At 56.1% G+C, this 21,531-nt stretch overlaps 1 protein-coding gene across 1 annotated transcript; it reads left to right on the top strand.

Annotated features, from left to right (window-relative positions):
* Positions 1-4,689: 4,689 nt before the first annotated feature.
* Positions 4,690-17,716, top strand: P4hb (prolyl 4-hydroxylase subunit beta). Its single transcript, XM_004860962.4, has 11 exons — positions 4,690-5,394; positions 6,352-6,558; positions 8,873-9,006; positions 9,152-9,289; positions 13,921-14,025; positions 14,149-14,274; positions 14,448-14,648; positions 15,030-15,150; positions 15,268-15,449; positions 15,605-15,691; positions 16,828-17,716. Exons 1-11 carry the CDS (start codon positions 5,244-5,246, stop codon positions 16,903-16,905), a joined length of 1,530 nt encoding a protein of 509 aa, XP_004861019.1. The 5' UTR covers positions 4,690-5,243; the 3' UTR covers positions 16,906-17,716.
* Positions 17,717-21,531: the final 3,815 nt, after the last annotated feature.

The raw sequence follows: 21,531 nt of genomic DNA on the forward strand, positions 1-21,531 counted from the left end.
CTCCTGGGGCCTGAATGGTGTAGATGTGGCCCATCACGGAGTTGGAAGGTGATGGTCTGGGCCTTTGGGACTGACAGAGAACCCTTTCTCTCAGGCGCCTGTCTCCTACCTGCATCCCCGGGGGCCCTGCACACCCCTCCCACATGGGGACAAGGCATTCCCAGCCCCGCAGAGGAACCTGGGGAGGGCTGTCAGCTGTGGGGGGAGTATGTGCACTGACAGGAAAGGCTGATTGCACGGAAACGCAAGACCCTTGGGTGTGCTCGCCTGGTCACGGCTGGAGCAGGAAGCTGGTGGCCTCTGGGGCAGGCGGGCCAGGGTGAGGGTGGAAGGGAGATGAGTGGAGGGAGAGGCCTGTGTTACCACGTGGGGGCGCAAGAGAGCTGACAGGTGAGCACTGTCGTCCAATCCAGCCCAACACTTACCGTTTCTCAGGGGCAGGATGGCACAGTCTCCTCTTTAAGGACCCCAAAAGTGGCCAGTAACATTGAACCCACACCCTGTCCACCTGCCCCAGATGAGGAGGACTGACAGCCCAAGCACCATACGGAGGGACTGGTCCAGGAATCTTTCCCCTTCTGGCCTGGTGCAAGCTTCAAAGCCTGCCCTCTGCAGTCTGGTCTGCTTAGGAAAGGTTGCAGACCATGGTTAGGCAGCTGGGACCTGCTGCGGTGCCCCAGTGCCACACCTGGCCATGCCCACGTGAACCCACTGTGGTCCTGGTAGTGAATGGCTGGGCCAAGAGCTCACTGTTAGCTGATCCCAGAGACATCCTCTTCCTCTGCCTGAACCCAGCCAGACCAGGGCAGCTCCCCAGGGCCAGCACGCTCCAGCCATCCTTACCCAGGCCCCGTGGGGGCCACAGAGGAGCCGATCCCTCTGAGAATGTCCTGACAGAATGGCAGCTATTGTCTGGAGACCCTGCCCTGTCTCTCCCACAACCGCCCCAGCCAAGTAGGGCAGGTGCCCCAAGACCTCCCACACCCCTCTGCTAGGAGGACGGCTCCTCACAGCAGGCCCGGGACCACACAGCCACCACGACACCCGCAGCACATTCTCTGCTGTCAGCAGTTCTGCTCACTGGGCCTGGGCTTCTCAGGCTCACATTGGGCCGAGAGGTTTGATCTTTTCACCCTGGGATTTTCCTAGCCTGTCACACATGTGAACTCGGACCCTGAGTGCCAGGTTGTGCAGGCCCATGGCCAACAGCGGGGACTTCGCCCTGGCTCCACCCAGTGCGGGCTGACATGAGGTGGCACCTGCAGAAGGCTCATGATGTGTCCCTCAGGTCCCAAGTCTAATCTGGCCCTACCAGGCCCACTCCGACCAGCACTGGGCCTCTCCGCCCACATCCCTTGGTCCATGGCTCCCAGGTGTCCCCAAGCTTCCATTTCCTCATCCATCCCTAGCCGAGACCTTTTTCTACCCAGGAGGGTAAGGGGGGAAGCTAGTGCCACTTAATTAGAAGTCAGGATCTGTGATGTGACAAGTGATCCCCAGCTGTCATGACACAAGAACCTTCTCCATGGCCAACAACAGCCCGCACTACAACCACTGCCCTGCCTCTCCCCTGTGCGCCACTCAGCTCCCTGGCACAGTGGGACCTGGGGCAGCACCAGTGGCCTCCAATAGCCCAGAACCAGCTGGCCCCACCCTCTGCCCTCTCTCTCCACCTCCATTGAGATCCCAGGCTGAAAGGGAGTCCTTTTGTTCTGATTTTTTTTTTTGAAAACATTTTTTTTGTACTGGGATTTGGGGGGGGCAGGTACCAGGGATTAAACTCAGGACCTTGTGCTCGAGAGGCAGGCGCCAGAACCACTGAGCTAAATCCCCGGCCTGTTTTTTGACACAGGGTTCCGCTATGTAGTTTAGGCTGGCCTTGAACACACTATTTAGGCCATGTGGGGTTCACACTCATGGCAATCCTCTCGCCTCAGCCTCCAGAATGGGGGGGTCACAGGCTGTGTCACCACGCCCAGAGAGAGTAGTATTAATTAAAGCACTTGGCTTACACAGCAGTTCGACCCATCTGTAATGGAAATGGACACTTGTTTCTGACCCCAGCAGATCCCAAAGCAACGATTTTCCCTGGACTGTTGCTGGTCTGTGGCCACAGACCAGGAGACTGTGGTAGGGAAGTGAGTGGACCTTTGCCCTTGTTGACAGTTGCTCCCCAGCCCTGGCTCTACCAGCCTGAGCTCCACCTCCTGACAGATGCAGAGGCATTAGATTTTCACAGAAGCAACAGCCCCATTGTGAAATGCACATTCCAGGGACCTATGTCATGTGATCCTCTGAATCATCCCAGAACCACCCCAAATCTGTGGAAAAATTGTCTTACACAAAGCTGGAACCTGTTGCTAAAAAGGTTGGGGACTGTTGTCCTAAAGCATCTGTGATAGTCAGAGAGACATTCATCACAGCCACAGGGAGGGCCTTGACCCTCAAGGCTCCTCCATAGCCTGGGAAGGAAGGCAGGTAACCAGCTCCTCTCCCTCAGGCTGGTCAGGCCCGGGCCTTCCTCTCAGGCCTGAGGCCCACAGGAGTTCGGTGTTCGCCTGTTCCAGCCAGCATTCCTAGGGGTAGGAAGTATCCTCCAGGTCTTCTCCAAGGGACCTCTCAGTCCATAAATGAGGCCTCCTTCCAGCTTCTGAGGGCTGACTGCACTATGTCTGCTCAGGCAGGATTAGGAACCTCATTCAGGAAGAGCAGAGGTACCAGGGGCCACTCTGAGCTCCTTCAGGCTGGAGTGCTGGTTGCATGTCCTCATTTTCACAGAAAATCACTTTGACTGCAGCCACCTGCATCACAGAACTGCAGCCCTCCCCTTGGCACCCTGGCAGGGCAGGTGCCTGCATGCTGTTCTAGCTGCCTTCAGCGTCTCTCACTGGCAGCCAGAGCCAACCTGAGGTCACAGTTGCTTGGATCCTTGGGTGCTCTGTGCAACTGGAATGTTCTCTGCTTGGTCCTGATATCACAAGATCTGTGAATACTTTTCACATACTGATCAATACTAAGGTATCTCAAATCCTTTTGTTCTTTACCATTAGTGGCCATAACCCAGGTCTCAATATTTTGTAATCTAAACTTTTTATTTACCCTTTTGGTTTGTTTTTTCCCTTTTGGTTTTTCTGAGTCTTGCTATGCAGTCCAGGCTGCCTTCAAACTTGTGGCAGTCCTTCTGCCTCAGCCTCCTGAATGCTGGGATTACAGGTGTTCGCCACCTCATCCAGCTTTGTCAGCTAAACTCTTAAAACACCTCCTATACCTAGATGTGGTTCAAAAGTCTTGTCTTGGGCAACAGGTTGTCATTTGTAAAACAGGTCAAGACAACCGCAAAAACGTTGGGAGATAGTGCAGCAGACCTGAAGCAATCTCCACTCAACCCAAGGGCAGGACCCTGCAATCCAACAGCTGCCTGTTTAGTGGGCAGGCACCCACCAAGGGTCCCGCTGAGCTAAGGCCAGTGACCTGGGGGAGCAGAGTGTCACTTGTTCATAGCCCTTCCAAGCCTAGTAAAGTCACTCATGGAAAGCTGGCAGGTCTCCTAGCAGGCAGGAGCCACATTATCTGACCCTGTCTACCAGCAAGGGGGCAGGCACAGAGCTGCCAGCCTTGGAAACAAGGTCATACTCTAAAAATGAGGGAGTTCCGTGTAGGAAAAGTGAGATGCCTGCTTTCAAGAACAGTATCTCAACAAATACTCTCAAAAGTACAAAAGAAGCCTGGCATGGTGGAGCAAGTCTGTAATCCCAGCACTAAGGAGGCTGAGGCAGAACGATCTCCGAGAATTTGAGGCCCGCCTGGGCTGCATAGTGCGGTCAAGGCCAGCCTGCTCTACAGAGCGAGACCCTATCTCTAAAAAAAACAAAACAAAAACAAAAGAATCTTTCTAGGGGTAGGGAAAGTGGGAGGGGCAGGGGAAAGTAAAGAAGGAAAAGGAAAAAATGAAGAAAAAAATTTTTCTGTATTTTACTATTTCTGAGGTCAGGATGTTAAGAGTCAAAGTGTATTTTAACAGAGGCGCTTCTGTTTTCCAGACAGCTTTAAAGATCTTATGTGCTTTTGCAAAAGGAGAACGGGAGAAATGAGGAAGGAGCCAGGAGGACTGGTGGTGGGAAAGCAGGGGAGGCAGAGGTAGCGGCGGCGCTGGGCAGTGAGGAAGCGGGCAGCCTAACAGAAAACGTGAGCCTCGCGTGTGGCTTTAAAGTTTCTAGGAGCCACGTAAAATAATAAAAGAAACGGACTTCACCCAAAGCACAGAAACAATCATTTCAACAGGCGGCCAGCCTGGCCGCTGGCGCTGCGGTAGTGCGCCTCGCTTCCTCTCTGCGCGGTGCCCAGCGAGGCGTGCAACCCGCCCCGCAGCCGCATCGGGCCGCAGGGCGCGGGATCTGCTGGGGCGGCCCGTCAACCGCGAAGCGCGCGTGCGGGCCGTGGCCGACTCGCTGGCGTTGTCCGAGGGGATGCTCGCCTGCGCGCCCCCTGACAGGCCCAGTGGTCACAGCAAAGCCGCACCTTCGGCGGACACCCGAGCAAGTGCCTCGCGATGGCCTGGAGGGACCTGTGCAAGCCCACCCACTGGCCACCGCGCCCAGCGAAGGCTCACGGGCCGCACGCGCTCCGGAAGTTACGTCACCCTGGCTTCCGGCCTGCTGACCGAGAAGGCGGTGCCAATTGCGGATACGCGGTCCAGTAAGAAAGCAACACGAGGGGATACCGAGGCGCAGGCGTACACCCGCCCCTCGGCTGAGGACTCCGTCCCACTGCCACGTTCGACGAAGGAACACACAGAGTGCGCGCATCTCGGAACCAATCAGGGGTTTCGGAGTCCGGGCAGCCGAAAGCAGCAGCCATTCCAGACCCATGGAAGGTGTGGGAGGAAACCACCAGTCAGAAGTCGAGGGACAGAAAGTTCTCCTCCAGGCACCAATTAGAGGATAGAGAAGAGACCGGGCGCGAGCGTCTCCACCAATCCTGGGCGAGGGCGAGAGGCGTACCGTGGGTGTCCAATCCGGGCGTGGCGGGGGCGGGACCCACAACCCACTGACCAATCAGAGGGCCCCAGAGGGTGCGTGCGCGCGTCCAGCGGTGTGCGCAGCGGGGGGCGCCCCCCCGCCCGGGTCTAGCGTTTATAAAGGCGAGGCCGTGGTCGGCGCGCGCTCTCGTCGCCTCTGCTGTCCCGGGGGCACCGACGGGAGTGCCCCGCCCGCTCGCGCTGCCCCTCGCCGCCGACGTCCGACATGCTGAGCCGCGCTCTGCTGTGCCTCGCCCTGGCGGCGGCCGCCCGAGTGGGCGCCGATGCCCCGGAGGAGGAGGACCACGTCCTCGTGCTCAAGAAGAGCAACTTCGAAGAGGCGCTGGCGACGCACAAGTACCTGCTGGTGGAGTTCTGTGAGTGTCTCGCGGGCCGGGCGGGCGGATGGACGCCGCCCGGCAGACCCCTCCCCGCCGCCCAGAGCTGCCCGCGCACGCCCCGGGCTCCTCCTGGACGCCCCGGGTGGCCCCGACAGAACGGCCTGGCTCGGCCCGAGGCCTGAGCTTCGTCTCGCCAGTACACCGACTGTCAGCTCAGGGGCATCTTGCCTGCGTAGACGAGAAGCTCTGCGTGCCTGCCGGGCTGCGAGCCAGGAAGGTGCCTTTGTGCCCGCCGTCCACATGGCAAGAGCCTTGTGTTAGCAAAGGAGAAACAGGATGGACTTGCGTGAGCCACGGCAGATAGAAGAACAAGCCCGAGTCCAGCCCTGCTAGTTACTCACGGGGGCTGACCCAGAAACCCCCTCCCCTTGATCACCATCTTTAACCTGCCATCGCTTTTCCGGCCGGTAGCAAGGCAGAACCAGAAGCCTTTGATTATGTTTACAAGTATTTGAGCTCCGACTCCTTTTGGGGTGGGAGTCGTGCCCAACACAGCTAGCTGCTAGCCGTGGTTGACAGATTTTGTCTTTTTCTGCACATAAAAGAACAGTGTTGGATGTGTGTCCGGGCACGTGTGCACGATGCACAGAACGTACTTGCCGTGAATAGAGCTGGGGCACCAACCTCAACTTAGCCTGGTTCCTTAAAGGGAAATCCTAGGGACACACTATCCCTGCTTACTTTCAGGTGATAGAAAGTTACAGTTGTTTAGAAAATTTGTCTCCTATGTTGGTGGTGACAGCAGAGAAGCGGTTGGTTTGTCACTCGTGGCCTCTGTCCTGATACTGCCCGAGGTGCCAGCTATTAGCCTAGCTTAGTTCCTTGAAAGGGGTTATCTTGTGCACAGATGAGGTTTTTATGAAAGAAAAAGAAGGGGAGGGCATGGAACTGAACAAGGGCTGCTCTTAAGTGCCCCATTGCTTTCTTTTCTAGATGCCCCCTGGTGTGGCCACTGCAAAGCGTTGGCCCCAGAGTATGCCAAAGCCGCTGGGAAGCTGAAGGCGGAAGGTTCCGAGATCCGACTGGCAAAGGTGGATGCCACTGAAGAGTCTGATCTGGCCCAGCAGTATGGCGTCCGTGGCTACCCCACGATCAAGTTCTTCAAGAATGGAGACACTGCGTCCCCCAAGGAATATACAGGTGTGACTGCAGTACTGCCCTTTAATTGTCTTTGCAGAAGGATTTGCTTGCAGGCTTCTGAAGCTAACCCAACTGAAAGCTCAACCAGTAATGTATCCAACAGGTAGGGGCTGCTTTAAGAGGCCTGGGGGAGACCTCCTTCTCAGGTAGATTTTCTGTCTACTTTTCTTTCTTTCTTTCTTTTTTTTTTGGTACCAGGGATTGAACTTGGGTCCTTGCGCTTGCGCAGCAGGCAGTGAAACCACTGAGCACCATCCCAGGCCCCAACAGGGTCTTGCTATATAGTTCAGAGGCTGGCCTTGAACTCACTATGTAGCTCAGGCTGGCGAACTCATGGTGATCCTCCCGTCTCAGCCTCCTAAGTGCTAGGATTACTGGTGTGCACTATCACATCCACCCCAGCTGTCTCCTTCTACACTCAGGGGTCCTGTCAGGAAGGTCCTCTGCCTGGAAGACCCCCTGAGTGGAGAGTGCTCTGTCCACAATAACATCCTGGGGGGCTGCTGGCCGGCCTGTCCTGGGCTGTCGCTGCTTTTAGAAGCTCAAATATATATTTATTTATTTTTTGAGACAGAGTCTCTGTAATCTAGGCTGCCTTGAACTCACTGTGTGGCCCATGCTGGCCTCAAACTCATGACAATCCTCCTGCCTCAGCCTTCTGAGTACTGGGATTATAGGTGTTCACCACCAGGATCTGTCACTGAGCTATCCTAAGGTTTCTTTTTTTGTTGTTTTGTTGTGTTTTTTGAGACAGGGTCTTCTGTATAGTCCAGGCTGGCCTCGAACTTGTGGGAATCCTCCTGCTTTGGCCTCCTGAGGGGTGGGGTTGCAGGCGTGGCATTGCCATGTCCGGGTTGGTGTTCTTTGGTTTTTTTGGTACTGGGGCTTGAACTCTGGTCCTTGCGCTCACGCAGCAGGTGGCGAAACCACTGAGCTAAATCCCTGGCCCATGGAAACTTTTTTTTAGGCAGGGTCCCCACTCTGCAGCCCAGGCTGGCTTCAAAATTCACAGCGATCCTCCTGCCTCAGCCTCCCAGTTGCTGAGGCAACAGGTGTTCACCACCACACCTTCCCGGCTTGGTTTTAATTTTGAGACAGCCTTAAGTTTCCTAGGCTGGCCTCAAATTCATAATCCTTTTCCTCAGCCTCCCAAGTATCAGGGATTACAGATGTGCGCCACGCACTCAGTATCGGTATTGTGATTTCTCATTGGACTGCTCTGTAGGGAGAGCCCTTCGCGGGCAGGGACAGCATTGCAGCCGTCAGTGGCAGACCCTAAATCCACCTCTAAAGCTGTTTCCATGGAAGTTGGGGGCCCTAACATGACCAAATCAGTTACTGGTGCCAAGAGGACTTTTCCGTTTCTAAGCCAGTTCCCTAGAATATCCACCAGCCCAGCCCAGGGCTAGCAGATTCGTCCCCTTGAGCATCTGTGTCCTGATCTGGTGGCCTCCCTAGGCATTTCCTCAAATGTTCGTGTAGGGTGGGAAGTGCCTTGGCAGTGGCTGGTTCTCCACACTAGTCACGTTGTAGGGGACTCTCTTGCTCCTACATGACTTGTAACAGCTTCTTGTGAGTCCTGCTGCAGATTCCGGTGAATTGGGTTGGGCCATCCCTTCTGCAGTTCACCAGGTAGTCATGCCCCAGGAGGGACGGGGAGGATGGTTTCGCTGGCCTCTGCCTCCTGGAGGAAGCTGGCTTCTTTCTCCTCCCTGTGGGTAGTGTGCATGTGCACCGTAGTTCCTTGCTTCCTGCCGGTCTGGGAGAGGGTAGAGTAGGGCAGGCCTTGGACAGAAGCTTCTGGGGGCTCAGGCAGGGTCCGGGTGGGAGAACTGGCATGAGAACACTGCAGAGAGTAAGTGTGAGTTTACTGGATTTAAAGACCCATGAAACCTAAGACACGGCAGAGGGATTAAAGAAGAGATGGTTTGTGATCTCATCTCTCAGGTGACAGTCCCCCCACCTTGTCCTGGGGTTTGAAATCAGGGCTTCATGCATGCTAGGCAAGCTCTCTATCACTGACCCAGAGCCCTAGTCCTTTTGTAGATTTTATTTTGAAGTAGGGTCTTGCTAAGTTGCCCAGGCTGATTTGGAACTGGAGCTCCGCCTCCTGAGCCTCCCAGAGAGTGTGGCTGGGATCACAGGCATGTGCCACCACACCCAGCTCTTCTACCCTAAGCTCAGCTGCAGCTTCCTGTGCTGGAGCGGGAGCAGATGGCCAGGCTCCCTCTGGCCTCCCTCATCTGTGGGGAGAATGTGGGCAGGGTATGCAGCACACTATCTGACTGGAACTTGGGTCTGTCTGGGGTTGCAGCTGGCAGAGAAGCTGATGACATTGTGAATTGGCTGAAGAAGCGCACTGGCCCCGCTGCCAGCACCCTGTCGGATGGTGCAGCCGCAGAGTCCCTGGTGGAGTCCAGTGAGGTGGCTGTCATCGGTTTCTTCAAGGTAGAACATTAGAACATCATTGCTTTATTGTCATCGTTCAGGCAGGGCTCCCTGCAGCCAGGCACTGCAGTGTCTGCTCTGCTGCCCGTTGCAGGGACTCCTCTGTGTTGGGATGTGCAGCTACTTCTGGTGTCCCTTCTTCTAGGATGTGGAGTCAGACTTCGCCAAGCAGTTCCTGCTGGCAGCCGAGGCCATCGATGACATACCTTTTGGGATCACATCCAACAGTGATGTGTTCTCCAGATACCAGCTTGACCAAGATGGGGTGGTCCTCTTTAAGAAGGTGAGTGGCCAGGTGGTTCAGCTGCTGGTCTGCAGGTCTGCCGGGGGTGGTGTTGCTTTCCTTATCGGCAAGAGGACCTTGCCCTGGGCTCTGGGCTGTTGGGCTGGTTAGATGGTTATCAGGGTCCCTTTGGCTTCAGAGTCCTACTGTGGAAGTCACGTTCACACAGTGGATTTCTGAACTTGGAGCCCACAGGATTTTTGTTTGTTTTGTTTCTTAAGGCTCTTTATTTTGCTACAGGGTCTTGCTAAATTGCCAGGCTGGGCTTGAACCTGCAGTTCTCCTGCCTTATCCTCCTAGAGTGCTAGGATCACAGGTGTGCATCATTGCTGCCAGCTCTTAGATTAGGTGCTTTTTTTTTAATTAAAAAAAAATTTTTTTCCTGTACTGGGGATCAAATTCAGAACCTTGTGCTTGCCAGGCATGGCACCACTGAGCTACATCCCCGACCCTTGGATTAGCTTTTTGTTTTCAGTTGTGGCAGGACACACAGAAAAGTGTTGGTGATTTAATCCTTGGGGAGGGGGTAAGACAGGGTCTCGCCATGTGATTCAGGATGGCCTCGACCTCATGGTGAAGTGTCCGGTTTGGTGGCATTGCTTACTTTCCTGGGCCCATGGGACCATCACTTCTATCTGTTCCCAGAGCTTTTGCCTCGCTCCAGACAGCAGCTGTATAGTGTTAGCCCTCAGGGTGGTGTCCCAAACCACAGAGCCACGCCTCCCTTGCCTCCCACCTTGAAAACTGCTGCGCTGCCTCTTCATAGGTCCTGCCTCTTCATAGGTCCGGTGTCTTACCACTTCCCTGTTAAGGGGACACCATGGGCTCCGTGGTTGTGCAGTCCTGCTGCCAGGGCATCCTGGGGTTTCTTGGCTTTTATGTGGATTGGCCAGGCTGGGACTGGGGCCCATGGTCCTGGGGCACCACTGCACCTGGACTAGGTGCTCAGGGACTCTTGCCATCCGGGTGGCAAGGCATACAAAGAGGAAGGACCTGGAATCGGGAGCTAGGGGGTGTCCGTGGCCTGGGGGTAGGGCCTTGGGACACTGTCCTGGTGCATCCCAGAGGCAGGAAGGTTCAGAGAAAGCACCCCATTTCGGAGCAGCTCTCTCCTCAGGCCAGTTGTGTAGTGCCGCACCTCGGAGGTAGCTGCGTAGTCTGGGCCCAGCAGCGCTGAGGTGAGGGACAACTGGTGCTGGGAGCCCAGGGAGGAGAGGTGGGCTCTGTGGCTGTGCTGTGTCCTGGTCTGGCCATTTCTCTGATTCCTCCCTCAGAAGGGCTGCAGCCACCTGGCCTTCTTCCTCAGCAGCAGTTCTCATGGGGTTCCTGAAGGGACAGGGTCACGGAGCTGCTTTGGGAACTGTACCTGCACTCCAACTAGAAAACGGTGGCGCTGCTTGCAGTTGAGCGAGCAGACTCTTCAGGGTGTTAGAAAGTCCCCAGTCTCCTGAAACTGTGGTTCTCAGAGAGGTTTTCTGTGGAAACCTGCAAAGCCCACTCCAGTCCAATCCAGTCTACCCCTCCCCCTGTGCTTCGCTGGTTGTTGTAATACTGGAGGGCTGGTTTTGGCCATCACCTGTCCTAAGAGGTTAGAAGGATTGTTTCTGGGCCAGGGATTTAGCTCAGTGGTTTTGCCACTTGCCTTGCAAGCGCAAGGACCCAAGTTCAATCCCTAGTACCAAAAAAAAAAAAGGATTATTTCTTGTTCTCGCATTCAAAGAACGGAGTATGTAGTAGGTCATCTGTTCAGTCTGTTCGTACTTGGCTGGTCTCCTCTTCTGGATGCAAGCAATCCTCCTGCCTCAGCCTCCCAAGTAGCTGGGACAGTAGGCGTGCACTACCAATCAGGGCTTCTGTGTGGTTTTTTTGGGGGGGTACCGGGGATTGAACTCAGGACCTTGCGCTTGCAGGCCAGACGGCAGAACCGCTGAGCTAAATCCCCGGCCCATGTGTGCTTTCTTTTTTTCCTGTCTCACTTCTCTGGTGTCCACTCTGGGCTGGGCACTCCCCTTGTGTCTGTGCTGGTTAGTGTGTGGCACTGTCCCTGGCTTAGGGAAGCTAGCGCATCCATGATGACAGAGATGAGGCTGCTGTGGGGTATGTAGGGCAGCCTGAAGCCAGAGACCATGGTGCCATGTCGAGCTGTCCACCGAGTCACTCTGCCTTGTTCCCCTTCCTTTAGGCCGTTAAGCCCACTTCTGCCAAGTGACCTGGGCTTCCTGTGTGCCGAGGAGCACCGCATGCTTCCCCAGTGGGGCTGGGCAGGCCAGGCGCGGCTGCTTCTGCCTTCTTCCCTGGAGGAGGGTGGGTGGCCCGGTGAGGGCACAGCAAGGCCACTGTCACGTGGCGGGGCCGTGGGTCTCAGAGCTAGCATCTGGTGTCTTCATTCTCACACTGATTTCGGGGACTTAGGAGTCAGCACGGGGCAGGGCCCTCTCCACCTGCAGCCAGGTCAGGCCTGTTCACGACTTCTGTCACCATGGCCTGGCAGGGCTGCCGTCCAGGGGCAGAGCCACAGTGGTCACACCAGCCACTGCCCCCACTAAATGGGAGCTGAATTTACCACGGTCGATAGCGAGGCCGCATGGCCGAGTCACGGGGTTAGAGCCCGACTTGGGCAGCCGATGCCAGGGCCACAGTGCCATGGGGGGCAGCAACTCACTTCCCAGGGCAAGGGCCGAGATGCCTCGGTTTGGAATCACATCCAGGGAGCGTGGGCAGCAGGGCCTGTGCTAGCATTTCCAAATGATTTTCTCAGAACCTTTCTTGCCCTTATCTTACCACTTCATTTTTTGCTCCACATTTGCTTGTTTGGGAAGATGGAATGGTTCTGGAAGCCTCTGGCCCTGGGCTTGGGTGGGAAGTGGACCGAATGGGAAACAGCTCACAGGCCAGGGTTCAGCCCAGCTATAGCAGCACAGTTCCATGGCTAGCACTGGCCTCCCCGGATGTACCCTGCTGTGGGAGTTGGAAGTGACCACCACTGAGGTATAATCTCAGCCCGAGACAACTGCCCTTCTCATTACTTTAGGGGACCCTAAAGGGACACAGCTGATAAGAGTGCAGTCAGCCCCCCACACCCTCAGATCCAGCCAGCCAACCTGTAGCAGGCAGTCAGGAGCTAGGTGTGGTACACACCTGTGGTCCGAACACTCAGGAGGCCAAGGCCGGAGGATCTCAAGTTCAAGCCCAGCCTGCGCAGTTTATTTTGTCTCAAAATAAAAAAGGACTGGGAGGCTCAGTGGTGCCACATTTGCCTGGCAATCAAAAGGTCTTGAGTTCAATTCCTGGTACCAGGAAAAAAAAATAGAGGGCTGGGGGTGTAGCTCAGTACAAAGGTCCCAGTAATGAAGAAAGAAAGTTTTAGGAATGAACAGCTGTGTCTACACTTAGCACATAGGTACAGGCATTTCTTTCCTGTTGTTATTCCCTAAACCATACAGTGTAACAACTACTTGTGTACCCTTTACTCTGCCTCAGGTGTCACGCATTACCTAGAGGTGACTTGTAGTGAAGGCGAGTAGGTGGTAGACGTGTGCAAACAATGCATCCCTTGTCTGCCTTGCATTTCTTTTCTTTCTTTTCTCCTTTTCTTTCTTCCTTCCTTTTTCCTTCCTTCTTTTCTTTCTTTCGGAATTGAACCCAGGGGCACTATACTTCCAGGCTACATCCCCAGTCTTTTTTTTGAGAATACGTCTTGTCTTGAACTTAAAATCCTTTTGGCTCAGCATCCTGAGTGCTAGGATTACAGGTGAGTGCCACCGTGCCCGGCTGTGACTTTTTTCTTAGTCCCTTTTTAGAAGTTCCAAGAGGGCAATGAGCACTTACCTGAGAAGTCTGAGGCACAGGAACCGCCTTTCTGTGTCAGGCCCTCCTGAGCTGAGGCCTTCAGTTCTGGCCCTGTTCAGCCTCTCTTGCTGCCATCCCCAGGTAGCCGCTCTCCACCTTGTGACCTCAAGGGATGCTGTTAATTGCAGGTGTGGTTCCAGATCTCAGCGTGTGTGTGTGTGTGTGTGTGTCTGTGTGTCTGTGTGTGTGTGTCTGTGTCTGTGTCTGTGTCTGTGTCTCTGTCTGTGTCTCTGTCTGAGTGTCTTAGGGACAGCAGGAATAAGGCCAGAGGGCAGACCCCAGCAGGGGGTGGTTGTCAGAGCAGCTCCCCCTTGCACTTGGGTGTGCCCAGAAAGGGTCAGGGCCCCAGGTGTGAGTTGTGTGTTGCAAGCTGCCGTTTAGGAGCTAGGAGCTTGGGCGTGAGGAAGGTGACATATACAGGCCTGACGAGGCTCTCAGGCATGTGAGCAGAGTCACTGTCGCCTGTGATGGATGCCTCGGTCTGTGCTGGCCTCCACTCTGCATACTTCTGTAGAGCAGGGGGTCCGTATGGTGCCCCCGCCGCCTCTGGCTGTGGGGTTCTGTGGAGAGGTGGGCAGGAACAGGAGCCACTGGCGTTGCGCTGTGGACCTGAAACCTCCTGGATTTGGGGGCGGCCGTAGGGTGACGGCTAGAGCCAGTCCAGACTGTCAGGGAACAAGTGTGGGCACCTGCCTGCCCCCCCCCCCCCAGCAGGACAAGGAGCCTGGCTGGCCTGGCCGCCTGCCCTGCAGGGGTGTCTCACAGCCCCTTTCGGCCCACAGTTTGATGAAGGCCGGAACAACTTTGAGGGGGAGATCACCAAAGAGAAATTGCTGGACTTCATCAAGCACAACCAGCTACCCCTGGTCATCGAGTTCACCGAACAGGTATGGCTCTCCTGAGCCCAGCCACACTGTCTCACAGGAATCCGGTGGTCTTCAGGCCACCGAGACATTGTTCTGTCAGGGCTTAGCTTGTGGCTCTGACATAGGAACTTCTGTTTAATGCAGACAGCCCCGAAGATTTTTGGGGGTGAAATCAAGACTCATATCCTGCTCTTCCTGCCCAAGAGCGAGTCTGACTACGACAGCAAACTGAGCAACTTCAAGAAAGCAGCAGAGGGCTTCAAGGGCAAGGTGAGCACCCGCTGTGTGGGCCTGAGCTGCTCTCTTCCTGCCCCTCGGGGTCTCAGCACTACCGCATCCACCAGGCCAACCTCTGCCCTGGCTGGGCTACTCTGGGGGCCCAGGCCTGCTTTGGAGTGGGAGCCTGTCCTGGCCCTGTCTTAGTGTGCCTTTTCTCCCCCAAGATCCTGTTTATCTTCATCGACAGCGACCATGCCGACAACCAGCGCATCCTGGAGTTCTTTGGGCTCAAGAAGGAGGAGTGCCCAGCTGTGCGGCTCATCACCCTGGAGGAGGAAATGACCAAGTACAAACCAGAGTCGGACGAGCTGACGGCGCAGAAGATCACAGAGTTTTGCCAGCACTTCCTGGAGGGCAAGATCAAGGTGCGTGGCTAGGCCTGGCTGGGCCCAGTGGCTCACGTTGCAGAGCAGGTCAGTACCCCTGCATCTCTGGGCTTCAGTGTCTGGCTTCCTGTGGCTCCCTCCTCGGTCTCAAGCCCAGAGCACGGAGGCCCCAGTCAGCATGACGTCTGTTCCCAGCACTTACCTTTGGGCACCTCAGAGAGCCTCGTGCTGCTAGCCCAGCTGTGCACCAAGGTGGCCTCAGGGCTACGAGGCAGCATCTGCTCTCTCCTTGGGCCGACCTCGCCGGGTTCCTGGCACTGTCAGCTCTGGCTGCTTCCAGAGAACAACGTGTGCCTCAGCTGGGCCAGGGCTGGGGAGCGTGAACGGCCCTCACCAGGTCTGTCTGTGTCCGCCCTCCAGCCCCACCTGATGAGCCAGGAGCTCCCCGAAGACTGGGACAAGCAGCCTGTTAAAGTGCTGGTGGGGAAGAACTTTGAAGAGGTTGCTTTTGATGAGAAAAAAAATGTCTTTGTGGAATTCTGTGAGTAGAGTGTCCCCAGCTTCCAAGGTGACCGGTACACTGGGCACTGGGGCGGCAGCAGAGCGAGGCGCTCACGCGGGCCCCCAGGAGGGACCCTCAGCACTGCTTCCTTCCCAGATGCACCATGGTGTGGTCACTGCAAGCAGCTGGCCCCCATCTGGGATAAGCTGGGAGAGACATACAAGGACCACGAGGACATCATCATCGCCAAGATGGACTCGACAGCCAACGAGGTGGAGGCCGTGAAAGTGCACAGCTTCCCCACCCTGAGGTTCTTCCCAGCCAGCACAGACAGAACGGTGCGCTTCCCGCTGTGCTCTGCAGGGCTCGCTCATCCCGGAGCCTGGGGCGGGCGGGGCGGGGGAGAGCAGGAGGGCCGAGGACGCACTGCCACTGCCGGGAGGGGGCTGCTGCCCCAAGGCCCACTTCCCTGCCTCCCCCTTGTTTCCCACAGGTCATCGATTACAGTGGGGAGCGGACACTGGAAGGCTTTAGGAAGTTCTTGGACAGCGGCGGCCAGGAGGGGGCAGGGGAGGACGACGTGAGTGTGGGCACAGCCTGGGCCGTCGTGGGAGGCTCTGACTTGGGCTTTGCCGTGGAAGCGTGGGCCCAGGGCAGGTGCGTCAGGGCCCTGTGAGCCCCGAAGGAAGTGCTCAGGATGCCCCAGCCCTTCCCCTTCCCTGGCAGCGCTTCTCCAGGGAGGGGTTTTGGTTGTTTTTCTGGGGTTTTTGGGGGGGGGTTGAGGCAGGGTCTCCCTCTGTAATCCAGGCCGGCCCTGAACCCACTGTGTAGCCCAGGCTGGGCTCGAACTCGCAGCGATCTTCCTGCGTCATCCTCCTGAGTACTGGGATTACAGGCGTGTGCCACCATGCCCGGCTGTCAGGGGAGGGATTTTGAAGACATCTTTTTAGGGGTTGAACCCAGGCCCTTTGCACTGAAGTACATCCCATCCCTTTTTTTGAGACAGGGTCTTGCTAAATTGCCAGGTCTGGGCTCAAATTTGTGGTCGTCCTGCCTCAGCCTCCCAGAGTGTGGGATTACAGGCGTGTGCCGTCACATACAATTTAAGGCATCTTTAAAAGCCAGACCTTGCTTTGGAAGTCTCAGACGTGTCCCAGAGTCCTCATGTCCCTGCAGACATGGAACCCAGGGTCTAGCCTGCTGCTGAGACTCCTTGCTTTCACTGTCCAGGCTGGGCCACAGTACTCAGGCCTGCCCGAGTCAGCACAGCCGTGACACATGGTAGTGGTCACTCTAGGGCAGCTTGGCGAACCTTTCATGGCTTTCGGTCATAACAAACAGCTGGCTGCGCCCCGTGTGCCATAGGTTCACCGCCATTGGCCCAGGGGACTAGAGGGCAGGTCAGGAGAATGTGGCGGGAGTGGCAGTTGGTGTTGGTGACCCTGAGGTGGGGAGTGGAGGAAGTGCCCCTGTGGGGAGAAGCAGGGGGCATGAGGGGCTGCGCTGGGCTGAGGGAGGGTTCTCAGGAGGATCCGCTAAGGATGAAGCGAGTCGCACCCTGCGGTCCTGTGCCTGACGTCCCTGCCAAGCAGGGGCTGCTGGGAGGGACTGAGGGCCACACTGGGCTTCCCAGGGCCTCCCTCCATTCAGGGACCCCGCATCTCCTCTCCACGAGCATCAGAGGTCCCCTGATTGCCCCTTTCTTCCCACGCCCAGGACCTGGACCTGGAAGAAGCCGAAGAACCAGACATGGAGGAAGATGACGATCAGAAAGCTGTGAAAGATGAACTGTGATGTGGGACAGACCTGGGCACCCAGCCCGACACCTCAGGCGACCTCACCTGAGGAGGGCGCCCTGGGGAGCAGGGGCCCCTCCGCAGTCCCAACACATGGAAACGCAAACCCGTCTCCCTTTTGCTTTTCAACTTTTGGAAAGGGATTTATCTCCAGGCCAGTCCATCTTGCTGGGCTACTTTTTAAAAATTGTGATGTACTTTTTTGTACATGGTTTTTGTCCCAAGTGCTTGCTAAAATGTTTGGGATCTCACACTGGTAATCTCTCTCCTGTTAGAGAGATTTGTACTATCACTTTAAAACAATTGCATCTGTGGGACTTTGAGATATTTTTCGATGTCAGGGTATTTGTTCTGCCGTGGCCAGGCCTCCCTGGAGCCTCCTGTCTCCTGTCTGGGGAGGGGTGGATCCAGGCGGGACACGGCCACTCTCCCATCCACCTCGTGCCAGTGTGGCCAGGGCGAGCATGGCTCTTGCAGTTTTTGATCAAATGGAGACTTCTGGTTAAGGTCAGGGTAGCTCTGTGCATTTGGAGGGAGGGGTAGTGGTACTGCCCAGGCCAGGGCCAAGGCCCTGCACAGCTCTGGCCCTTGTCCAGACCGCTGACCTGCCTGCTGTGGGCCTGCTCTGGGACCCCCGGATCCTCTTTCAGTATGGCCAGAGCCCTGCGCTGGGGGTCTAGGACCCACATCCTCAGGCTAGGATACGGCCAAGGATGTGATGTTGACCAGATGTTGACCATTCTTCAGCCATTTCCAGCACAACCTTGAAATTGAACACATCGGCCAAATAAAGCTGAAATTTTACTACCCTTTGCCTCTGCTTACAATTTCTTCAGGCCACAGAACTGGGAGAGAATTCTGATGCTGAAAAGTGCAACAGGCTTTGGTGGAGTTCCTGCTGTCAGGGGGACTCTGGAAGTGTGTTACACATGCAGAAGCAGCCACCTGTCAGGTCCTGGATGGCACAGGGCCGGCACCGGGCATGGCCCTGCATGCAGCTACTGGGGGCAAGTGAGGGCTGCCTTCCTCTGCCCCCACTGCAGTGGTCCAGAGAACTGGGGTGACTCCAGTCTTAAGGATTTAAATGAGCAATTGTCCATGCATGTTACCAAACTGTGTAAGTCCCTTGGGCTGGATTATGTGGCATGTGCCTGTTTTCCCAGCATTTGGGAGGCTGAGGCAGGAGGATTGCTGCAAGTTCCAGCCTAGCCTGAGTTACAGACAGAGACCCTGTCTCAACTGAAAAAAAAAAACAGGGCTGGGAATTTAGCTCTGGCTCTGCCGCCTGCCTTGCAAGCACAAGGACCTGAGTTTGATCCCTGGTACCAAAAGAAAAACAGCCTTGGGCTGGCAGTATAGAATGCCCAGCCCCTGGGTTCAATCCTAGCACTACAAGAAGAAAGTTCTGGTGTTAAATTGGGACATTTACTGATTTTTTGTTTGTTTTGAGGTCCTGGGGATGGAACCCAAGGTCTCATGCATGCTAACCAAGTGCTCCACCTCAACTTCACCCTAGCCCTGTGTCCTGGTTTTAGAAATGTAGTCTGACTTGAAGAGCCTCAGCCTGCTCACAGCTGACCAAAGTATGACTGCAGTCAGTTTCCCCAACCTTAAGCTTTGCCACTGTGCTGCCAGGTTTCCAAGCCTGGCCTTCCCCTGTTCCTCATGGCGTGGACACCTGCAGGCGCTCTGCTCTGCCCAAGATGGCTGAGGCAAGGCTCAAGGTGGTGACACCATCAGCACCAAGGCCCCGGGTTCCTGCCTCCTTCCGGTGGCGCTGGAGCATCAGTGCTGCTCCTGTCTGATCCAGGGCGTGCAGCCCTGGCCAGTAGGCAATGGGTACCTGTTATCCCCTTGGGCAGCTCCAACTGGGCCCGACTGGCCCAGGCACCCAGCATCCACCCGTGCCTGCCTTCACTCACTGTGTGCCCGGGCTGGGCCTGGCTTCCAGCTCATTCGGCTGCAAGGGCCTCAGTGTGTGCGTGTGTGAGGTGTCACCCCGCCAACACAACGGGGCAGGAGCACTTTGAAGTCAGGTGTGAGGGTGTTCCCTCTGTCCCCAAAATGTGAACTGAGGCTCAGGGCTGTGGCTCTTGAGGAGGGAGCCAGAGGAAGGCACGGGGCCGGGCTGGAGGTGCGAGTGACCCCGCTGACCAGCTGTTCCGGGACCAAGCCACTGTCACGCGCTCCGGGGTGGGGTGAGAGTCAGCGACACCTTTCCTTTCCCAGAGGGAACCGAGGAGCGCATTCCTGGGAGGGCTATGACCGGAAGCAAACGGAGATGGCCAAAACCTCTCTGGCCAGCCCAGTGGATTACCAGGGCCACGGTGAAGGCTCTGGAGGAGACAGTGACAGCTTAGCAGCCAGGGCTTTGCAATCTCTCTCTCTATAGGCGGCAGGAAGCCCCTAGCTGGATCCTAAAACACCAGATCCAGGCCTCAGCACCGCCTCAGGGGTCACCCAACCTTGGAGCCTGCCTGACTCTTCACAGCCCCTGGGCTTTGTGCTTTCACTGGGCTTTTCAATGGTCAGAAAGTAACCCTTTTAAATAAAATGTTTTGGTTTGTCCTCGAAAGAGTAGCAATTTAAAAAATCACGCTGGGCCGGGGATTTAGCTCAGCCGTTCCGCCGCCTTCCTCGAAAGTGCAAGGTCCGTTCAATCCCCGTATCAAAAAGAAAAAAAAAAACAATCATGCAGACCAAACATGTCTGTAATCCTAGCACTTTGGGAGGCATAGGCAGGACTGAAAGCTCAAGCTCAGACTGGGCAATTTAGCAACTTAGGCCCTGTCTCAAAGTAAATTAGAACAGGGCTGGGGATGTAGTTCAGTGTGAAGGCCTTGCGTTCACTCCCCAGTAGCGCGTGCTCGCGCGCGCACACACACACACACACACACACACACAAATCACACAGACCAGGTAACTTCAAAAGTTGATCCTAAGCGCCAGGCATTGTGTGCATGCTTGTAATCAAAGCACTCAGGGAGGCTGAGGCAGGAGGATTATCATGAGTTCAAGGCCAGCCAGGGCTACATATCGACACCTTGTCTCAAAAAAAATCTTACCCTGAGAAGAATCACAGATAAACCTGTGGAAATATACATTTTCTCCTCAGGTTTAGCAGTGTAGGCTGCTCACAGCTGGCTCCTGTGAGGATGCTCCAGGAAGTGCCCCCGTCCTGCACCACAAGAGTCAAGGGAATCCCTCTCGGTGGGTCTGGCAGCTTTCATCGAACAGAAAGCCCACAGCCGCAAACCTCCACTCTCTGCTCTCCATCAGCCGGGTGGGCCAGGGATCCTGCTTGGCCTCCCCACACAGACTGGCCCGAGGGGCTTGCCCAGCCCTGAGTGGCTGAGGCCTGGTCACTGCTGGAAAGGGCTGTCCTGTTGGTCCCAGCCGGGGCACTGGGGGTGGTTTCATCCAGCAAGACTTTCTTTTTCTTCTTTGCAGTGCTGGGTATTGAACCCAAGCCCTGGAGCATGCCAGGCTAGCGCGCTCCTACTGAGCCCCACCCCTAGCACTCGGAGGCTTTCATCCAATCCTGAGTGGATAAGGGGACAAAAGGCAATCTTCCCCTCAAAGAAGGCTCCTGTCTGATTACAGCATAGAACCTTTCATCTCCTGGCTTCATGTACACAGAAGAAACTATACTTGACTCTGCCCGAGGACACGGGAAAGAGCCCCAGCAGGCTCTCTGTGGGCCAGGGCCTGGGCACAGAGTGGCAGAGGCAACAGCCCTGGGCTGTGGTGGGGTGTACCTGGGCATGGAGGCCTTGGTCAGTGCCATTTCCCCTTAGCCTGCGGCCCATGCCTCTGCACCCACCTGGAGGGCTCCTGATACTCTTGTTGATTTGGTCTTATTGGCCAGAGACCAGCCTGCTGCCTGCCACTGACCTTAAGGTCTCCTCTCCAGCTCTGGAAAAGCAGCTGGTCACTCTGACCTCTGGGCTCATTTGGGTCTCCAACAGCCACCTGGAGCATCCCATCAGTGCAGTGAGTCAAGTTTTGTCCCCCCAAATTCATGTCCTATCCCCCCAATACCTCCAGATGTGACCTTACTTCGAAATAGGGGCATTGCTCTATCGCTGGTTAAGACAAAGTGATACTGGTACAGGACAAGTCCTGTTATGATTGGTGTCCTCATAAACAGGGAGATTTGGAAAGACACAGGACAACCCATGCAAAGATGGAGCCCTGAGGACAGCAGAGATCTCCAGGAGCTGGGAGAGCTAGAATGAATTTTTTCCCTGGAGCCTAGGACACCTGCTCTGGCCACATCTGGGCCCTGGTCGGTGATGAACTCAGGTCTCAAGCCTGTGGTGCTCTGCCAGGGTAGCTCACCAGGGGTCTCAGCACCACTGGGCAGCTCTCAGCACTGCACGGACCCACAGGACTGTGCCTCCCCCCCCCCACTACTCTGTTCCTGGTTCCCCTGGCCCAGGCTGCTCCTGTGTCCTTGGCCCTCCCATCAGCTCTTCCCAGGCCCCCAGTGTGAGCGACCTCAGTTTGGCTGCTGCAAAAGGGGGGGGAGCCGGCATGGGAGCCTGCTGGGGCGGGGGGGACACTGCCAGTACAACCCCCATCTTTTTGGTGCAGAATGGCTACCACTGTCAGTGTGAGCATG

This window comes from Heterocephalus glaber, unplaced genomic scaffold (assembly GCF_053883595.1).
Source record: "Heterocephalus glaber isolate CG9 unplaced genomic scaffold, H.glaber_assembly_v1.0 deba00000937, whole genome shotgun sequence".
In the NCBI taxonomy this organism is placed as follows: Eukaryota; Metazoa; Chordata; class Mammalia; order Rodentia; family Bathyergidae; genus Heterocephalus; species Heterocephalus glaber.